General features: G+C 41.9%; 1 protein-coding gene across 1 annotated transcript in view; it reads right to left on the minus strand.

Annotated features, from left to right (window-relative positions):
- The window catches only part of CEP128 (centrosomal protein 128), a 469,424-nt gene extending 463,798 nt beyond the window's left edge, over positions 1-5,626 (minus strand). The window contains exon 1 of the mRNA XM_052647177.1: positions 5,393-5,626. Within this exon, the coding sequence (XP_052503137.1) occupies positions 5,393-5,626 (234 nt within the window). The remainder of the gene's footprint in view (positions 1-5,392) is intronic.
- Positions 5,627-8,999: the final 3,373 nt, after the last annotated feature.

Genomic DNA, 8,999 nt, shown 5'->3' on the forward strand with positions numbered 1-8,999 from the left:
TTTCACCCTCTGCATTATTATGTCTATATTTATAACAATACAATTATTAAATATGTCCATGAAATGTAATTATTCTTGCCACAGAAAGTTTTTTTGAATTTCTCAAATATGCTCATCTCACCATCATACCTCTGCCGCATTCACCACCTGGAACATTCTCCTCACTCCAGTTCCTTTGGCTAACTCTTACTTGTCCTTCAAGTCTCAGTTCAGAGGAGACTTTCTCTGGAGAACCTTTCTTCACTGCCCCCACCTTGGACCACCTCCTCACAGCCCAGAGGAGCTAACTGGCTGTTCACTTGTCTGTCTCCCTATTAGACTAAATCTCATCACACAGTCCATTAACTTTGCTCACAGATGTATTTCAGCATCTAACATAGTGCCTGACATGTGGCTGGAACAATTTTAATGAATTTACAGTTAAACTTCCCTTATTACACTGATTAACCCAGAGACAAACTTCAAAGTACAGGACTTTGCAATTAGTGATTCTAACTAATTAACTGTTGGATGAAATAATTCTTGTGGTACATGGGCTGTATTAACTGAGTTCTCAAACAATATGGACTGAACTGCAAAATAGCACAAATGTGAATACTTGACAATGTCTCATAAACAAGGATAATAATTTAAAATTCATTTCAATGGTTAAAACTTACAAACCTACAAGGTTTGCTTGAATTATTACAAATCATTTTCTCATTGCAATCTGCAGCTACCTACATTCCTCAATTATTATTTATCTATACTATAAAGTTGTACACACTCCAAGTTACCTGGACTAATATCAGTGTGCGTTCTCAGTATTGTTTTACTGTATCAATTGCTGTTAATAAGCCAACCTATTTTTGTCATTTTAAAACCTTCACTCTTCCACGATCAAGCTCTTTTCTTCCTCCTACAATCTATAAAATTATCTTATGTTTTCTAAATAATAATTATAGTCCATTTCTTCCACAAGTCTCTCTTCATTAAAAGCCTAATTCAGGTTTAGCTTTAATTCATACATCTGTGAGTTCATTCATTCATGAGCACCTGTCTCATGGCAAACACCATGCATGGCTCAGCTGGTAAAGAACACGCCTGCAATGGCATGTGATTGAACCAGGGAGACCCGGGTTCAATCCCTGGGCTGAGAAGACCCCCTGGAGAAGGGAAAGGCTACCCACTCCAGCATTCTGGCCTGGAGAACTGCATGGACTATACAGTCCATGGAAAGAATCAGACATGACTGAGCACCTTTCACTTTAAGATAATAGTTTTATAAATTTCAGGAGGTGTTAATATCCCGACAAAGGCCTAATAAGACTCAGGATCATTCATAATTATTAATAAGACACCAGAACAAGATTAGAAAATGAAAGTTAAAACTTAGAAAAATATTTGCATTATATGGAAACCAAAGAATTTATCATCTTTCAAAAAAAAGAAGAACATTCCAGTAGTAAAAGATACAAAAGATAGACAATTCAAAGAACATAAATGGCTCTAAAAAAAGTGAAAGATAGTATATTTCACTAATTAAAAAACAGCTAATTAAAATAATGATATTCCTTTTTATCTGTTCTGTACCTATGAACAAAAGCTCTCACCACCAGTGTTCACAAGGACATACCTTGCTGTAAGATATTAACTAAGACAGTTTTTCTAGGGAACAATCTGGCACGTAAAAATAAGTAATACACACCTTTTGATCCCGAGTCTACTTCTATGACTATTATCCTAGGAAAACACAAGATGTATTACAAAACGTATGTATAAATCTTACGTGTTGTTGTTCAGTCACTAAGCCACATCCGAGAGTTTGCAACCCCACGGACTGTAGCCCAACAGGCTCCTCTGTCTACAGGATTTCCCAGGCAAGAATACTGGAGTGGGATGCCATTTTCTTCTCCAGGGGATCGTTCCGACCCAAAGATCGAACCCACGTCTCCTTTATTAGAAGGCAGATTCTATACCGCTGAGCCATCAGGTAAAAGAGCTTCATTGAAGAATTATTTATAATAGTAAAAAAAAAAAACCCACAAGTCCACTGATTAGGGATACAATAAATGTATCTAGCCATTTGGGAAACTATGTAGCAGCTAAAAGAGATACGGAAAAACTTGTGCTAATGTAATAATACATTATTACAAGAAAGAAAAACACCACTAGAATAGTATGACTATATTGAAACATTTCATACTAAAATCAACCCAGTGACATTATTACATGGTTAACAGTGACTTCACTGTACGTTATTTTTATATTATTTCCAAATGTGTCAAGACTGTGACTGAAAACTTTGGGACTAAATTATCCTACCAAGCCACTCCAGCTCTAATATTCTTTAATTCTAAGAACCTTTCACACATATAGCTTAAACAAAGTGTTCTTACAGGGCCCCAATGGGTCTTCCCTACATGTTTAAGTGCCCTCTATCAAAATGCAACACGAAAATGCTAAAGTGTCCAGAATTCTAAATCCACGATGCAAAGCCTGAGTTAACACTATTCTCCTGACTATCAATGACAATTCATGTTGCATACATACATTTATATTCAATTGAAATCATAGATACAATTACCTCTTACCTCAATAATACCATAAAGGCCATTAAATCTTGGGGATAAAAAACTAAGAAAGATACTAGAACCCCTTGAACCCCCTTCATTTAAAGAGATGAATAACAACAAATTTTGCTTATATGATACACAATCTAAAAATACTACATATAAATCAAACTCTACTAGAGGACAATCAGAGATCACAATGTGGCCTCCTGTAGTGGGCGCAGCTGGGATTTGGAGTCAGAGGACCTGGGGATGAAGACCATTTTTTTGGCTCCAGAATCCAAGCGAATCCAATAGTCTATCTAAATCTCATTTATAAAATGAACAGAGGTATAATAAATGTACTATATACATATGTGTGTGTGTATACATATATACACACACATGTGCATGCATGCTCAGTCGCTCAGTCATGTCTGACTCTTTGCTACTTCATGGACTGTAGCCCACAGGCTCCTCTCTCCATGGAATCCTCCAGGCCAGAATACTGGAATGGGTAGTCTTTCCCTTCTCCAGGGGATCTTCCCAACCCAAGGGTCAAACCTGGGTCTCCTGTATTACAGGCAGATTCTTTACTGTCTAAACCACCAGGGAAATAAACCTATAAAACATGTAAAATGTGCCTAATATAGTGCCTGAGACAAAAAGGTTCTCAAATACTTGTCTAATGGAAACAGGTGCATCGCTATCGCTTTCATTAAGGTATCCAATCTGTTCCCCTTAATTTTTGTAATACTGCATGTACAACCATCCTATTTAGTCTTGATATTGCATGTTAGAAAGGGGTTTCCGGCCCCTTAAAGGTCTACTTGTTGACCTATTCCTTTCCACTATAAATATACAAAAATGTGTCATCTCAAAAACTCAAGGAGGGAGGAAGCATACTTACAAAGCATACCCCCCAAACTCCGGGCTGCTGTCCTCTGAGCTCAGAGCTCTTCTTAGGCACGTATGTCTGCCTCTTATCATTTCTTCATGAGGTTCAGGGCAAGAGGCCTAGTCAAGTGGAGGATCTTTGGTTGCCCCTACACTTTCCCCAAACCACCTACAGATAAATGAAACAAGGAGTAAAACACACCTACAACCTTAAAATTTTTTAAGCAATTAATGATAAAATAAGCTCACCCTATGGACAGCTTGTGTGCATGGCAGAGAATAAGTCACATCAAATCAGAGAACAGAGAAATTGCTTCTTGGATCATGCAAATGCCCCACTTTAGTCACAGGAGTTCTTCACGTCCAATCCCCAGCCAGCATACTCCTCGCTGGGGACTTCCACCCATCCCCGGCCATCCCTTAGTGCAAACTGTAGCCCAAGTCTAGCCAAAGATACTATCCCTAAGTCTATTAGTGGGTAAATTAACTAAGGCAGGTAATGAATTTAACATGTTACTTCTGAATTTAATGGACCAAACATACTTCTAAGCCAGTAAATGAACTACATGCTAGCACTCCTAAAGGAAATACTTTATAAACTGTCCAGCTCTTCGAACACTTAGTACAGCAATTAAATAAGTAAAAATAAACTGCCTTTGGTTCTAAGATCTGTGGATAGAAATAGTCTCAATTCTTTGTGACTCCTTTCAAAGCAGTCTGTAAGAATCCATAGAAAATTATCCAGAAAATTGGTAATTGTCCACATAAAAAGCAGATCAGAATACATCTATAAATCACTCCAAAAGAAAAAAAAAAAGTATTCTCTTAGTCAAAATAAACAGTTAAGAGAGAGTTCAAAGTGACCCAGAGGTCATGCAGTGGGACAGGACGTAGGCATGATGCATAGCCAACTCTTTCAACAAAACAGCAACCTTCATTCTATGAGTCATGGACACACACAAATTTCTGTGCCAACATGAAACTACCAAAATGTTCATCTTCTAGCTATGCTGTCTACTAGAGCAGTCACTAGCCAAAAGTGGCTAAAGTGCTATACACATAAAATACACATAACATTTAGTCCACTTTAAGTTATTTTAGGATGTGAAATATCTCCAGTTTCGTTCTGACTTCATGTTGAGAGTGGAAACATTTTGGATGTGTCAAAAAAAATTATTTAATTTCACCAGCTCCTTTTTACTTTAGTATGAGTACTAAAAAAATTTAAACTTGCATGTGTGGCTTACACTGTGTGTCTATGGGCACAGCTTTGTAGAATCAAAAAAAAAAAGTAACAAACACTGAGCCCTCCCTGGGGGCTAGATACTTGACATAATACTTGGCATAAGGCTGCAAAGCGGTTTTATAGAATGTCCGCAGAAGCGACTGAGCTCCATCAAACCGCTGGAGGGAGGGAGCAGCTGGAATTCAATGTTCAGGTGTTGACAGGAAATAAACTCCTGGAAGGGACTGTTAACAGCTGACGCTGAGGCAACGTCCATGTTGGCAAAGGAAGACAGGCGCTGATATAGACAGAGCTCCTGAGGGTAGCAAGTTTTTGTGACTCCAAAACAGGTACGAAGCGTCCAATTATATCCCAGGCCAGGCAACGCACACGCCAGGAGGAGGCCGACCTCTTTGACAGCTCAAAGCTTCACAGCTGCTAGCGACAGGACGCTCTGTGCTCTCGAAAAGAGGACAACCAAGTTCAAACTCCCCGTATAACCTGACCAGGACCTGGCTGTGGACACGCATGCCGAGGGAAGCGGGGCGTGGGGGTGCCGGGCACGCCGTCTCCCCAGCTTCGCCACAGACCCGACCCGCCCCCGGCACCAGCCCCAGCCCAGGGCTTCCGCGCACCTCCGGCCTCCCGACCCCCGGGACCAGGGGAAGCGGGACCCAAAACGTCAAGACACGACAGGGAAGCGGTACAGAAAGGGCGAGGGGCGGCTGAGGGAAGCTACCTGAACTAGAAGAGGACCCCAGGTCCTTAACGCCGGATCATTGCCGAGGCCCCACCCGGCTCCCGCGGCCACCGGCGACCCCAGAAGGTGTAACTGACCAGACGCCGCAACGCAACCGACTCCGCTCTCCCCAGACTCGCAGCTATGGCAACTTGAACTAGCCGCCCAGCCGCGGCGAAGGTACAGGGCCCCGCTGCTCCCGCTTGGCCCTCTGGGAGTTGTAGTCCACCTCATGCCTAAGAGCAAGGTGTTACTAGGAGAGAGCGACACAAGGAGAAACTGCATTTCCCATGATGCCTTACGACTGGTCTTGCGGCTGACTTTCCCGGAAGAGGCCGGATTAGCGGGCACCTGAGTCCTTAGGCGGCGCCCTCTTGCTCTGTTCTTTTTGTTAAAGTGCCAGTAGCAGCTGTTAAGAGCCAACCCCCAGATAAAGAATTAAGAGAGCTGCTTTTGCCCTCACTCTAACATCATCAAAACAGTCTAAATTATTCATTTAAAATAAGCAAACAAAAAGAAATCTAAATAGTTGTAATACACAAACTATGTTTCTTTCACTCTGTGGGGAACAGGGAAGTGTAATTTCCAACAGTGAGATGGGAAAATCCCCTTTATACCAAGACCCAATGTCTGTTTCTGAAGGCTCACAAATTCTCAGAACTGAAAGGGAACGGTGAAGATTAACTAATCAAATCCTTTGGCCTGGAAAGAGCAAATGACGCGACTGAAGCCGCACAGTTCACGAACCGCAAACCCCAAGTGTATGTGGCTGTCACGTCATGGCAGCTGCTACCTTCAGTAAAGGTTGTCATCTCCTCAGTCGTTCTAGAAGATGAGAGAGACATATTCCACCTCAGATGTCGGTTTCAGTAATGAAAAGGTGATGATAAAACCTTCAACAAATAATTGAACCCTGGAACTGCTATTGCTGCTGCTGCTAAGTCGCTTCAGTCGTGTCCGACTCTGTGTGACCCCATAGACGGCAGCCTACCAGGGTCCCCCGTTCCTGGATTCTCCAGGCAAGAACACTGGAGTAGGTTGCCATTTCCTTTTCCAATACATGAAAGGGAAAAGGGAAAGTGAAGTCGCTCAGTCTTGTCCGACTATTCGCGACCCTATGGACTGCAGCCCACCAGGCTCCTCTATCCATGGGATTTTCCAAGCAAGAGTACTGGAGTGGGGTGCCATTTCCTGCTCCAGGAAATGCTATTGAAGAAGATCATTAATTCTTCCCTCCTCAAGGCTAAAATCAAATCTTATTTTATCTGTGAAAGTTTTCCTGGCTACCTCCAGTAAAGCTAAACCATATATCTAAACTACACAGTTTCCTTATTCTAATAATTCTGTGCTGTAATCCGATCCCAGTTGGTCTCCTCCACTAGACTCTAGGGCTTCCCTGGTGGCTCAGCTGGTAAAGAATCTGCCTGCAACGTGGGAGAGCTGGATTCGATCCATGGGTTGCGAAGATCCCCTGGAGAAGGGAAAGGCTACCCGCTCCAGTATTCTGGCCTAGAGAATTCCATGGACTGTAAAGTCTTGGGTTTGCAAAGTGTTGGACACTACTGAACGACTGTCACTTTCCCTAGATTCTAAGCCCTTCAAACACAGGGTCCTAACCTTTCTAAATTTTTATCTCTCTTCTCAGCCTTTCCTCACTGCCCATTCTCCCTTTGGCTCTCTCTCCCCCAACCACACCACCCCCCCGACCCCACCCCAGCAACCTCATGCTTGTGTGCATACACACATGCACACAAAATCATACTATATATTATAATTATTCAAATATTTTTTCTGGCCCACATTGAGGGGTAAAGTTTATTTTATATTTGGTTTGGATATAAAATAATTCTTCTAAATATCTACCTATATATTTGCATCTATCTTCAAGCTGTTTGCTCAAAGTTGAATTCAAGAATGTGCTCCACCTGATACTGAAATTAAGGTAATTCAGAACAGCCTTAAGCTTTCCCCAAATGCACGTGGAAGCATAATAATAACTCCATTTATTGGCTAACATTTTAATTTTTCAAAACAATTGTATTCATTTAACTCAGCAAATATATGCTGAGTCTTTCTATCAACCAGACATTGTATTAGGCCCTGAAGATGCAGTGAAAAAAAAAAAAATGAGAGGATAAACAACATCATCTCTGCCCACATGTTGCTCAGAGTGAAGTGAAGAAAATAGATTATGAAATAAATTATTACAAACCCAGGTGAGAGTAATGCATAGGTTTCTATCAGTTCAGTTCAGTCGCTCAGTCATGTCCGACTCTTCGCGACCCCATGGACTGCAGCACGCCAGGCCTCCCTGTCCATAACCAACTCCCAGAGTTTACCCAAACTCATGTCCATTGAGTCAGTGATGCCATCCAACCATCTCATCCTCTGCCGTCCCCTTCTCTTCCCGCCTTCAATCTTTCCCAGCATCAGGGTCTTTTCAAATGAGACAGTTCTTTGCATCATGTGGCCAAAATATTGGAATGTCAGCTTCAGCATCAGTCCTTCCAATGAATATTCAGGACTGATTTCCTTTAGGATGGACTGGTTGGATCTCCTTGCAATCCAAGGGACTCTCAAAAGTCTCCTCCAACACCACAGTTCAAAAGCATCAATTCTTCAGTGCTCAACTTTCTTTATAGTCCAACTCTCACATCCATACATGACTACTGGTAAAACCATAGCTTTGACTATGATGGACCTTTGTTGGCAACATGCTGTCTAGATTGGTCATAACTTTTCTTCCAAGGAGCAAGCGTCTTTTAATTTCATGTCTGCAGTCACCATCTGCAGTGATTTTGGAGCCAAAAAAAAATAACGTCTCTCACTGTTGCCACTGTTTCCCCATCTATTTCCCATGAAGTGTTGGGACCAGATGCCATGATCTTCGTTTTCTGAATGTTGAGTTTTAAGCCAACTTTTTCACTCTCCTCTTTCACTTTCATCAAGAGGCTCTTTAATTCTTCTTCACTTTCTGCCATAAGGGTGGTGTCATCTGCATATCTGAGGTTATTGATATTTCTCCCAGCAATCTTGATTCTAGCTTGTGCTTCCTCCAGCCCAGCATTTCTCATGATGTACTCTGCATAGAAGTTAAATAAGCAACTGAACTGAACTGAACTGGGCTGATAATGGCTCAACAAACCAGTATTCATGTCAATTGTTTCATGGCTAGGGGATGACCCACCTCGTGCCATCCTATCTCAAAATGCATATTGTGAGAGAGGGGCCTGGTGAAACTCCCTCAGCCTTGAGGGGTCTCTCTTATCTGATTAATAGTTTTCTAACAGACATAAAACACCTCACTAAAAACTAGCGAGGGAGCACTTTTCTGTCCCCTTCTGCTGTCTATGACAGAAGCTTTCCCTATCTCCAGTATACTCTAAAAAAACTTTGCTACACAAAAATCTCTAAGTACTCAAGCCTCTTCTCTGACCTTGGATCAAAATCCCCTCCTCCGGGGGTCAGAATCCCGGCATAACACACGCTTGCCTCAGCAACCTTTCATTTTTTACATACCTCACCCATGTGCAATGCTAAGTCACTTCACTTGTGTCTGATTCTCTGTGACCCTGTGGACTGTTACCCACCAGGCTCTTCTGTCCGT

This window comes from Budorcas taxicolor, chromosome 10 (genome assembly GCF_023091745.1).
Source record: "Budorcas taxicolor isolate Tak-1 chromosome 10, Takin1.1, whole genome shotgun sequence".
Taxonomy (NCBI): domain Eukaryota; kingdom Metazoa; phylum Chordata; class Mammalia; order Artiodactyla; family Bovidae; genus Budorcas; species Budorcas taxicolor.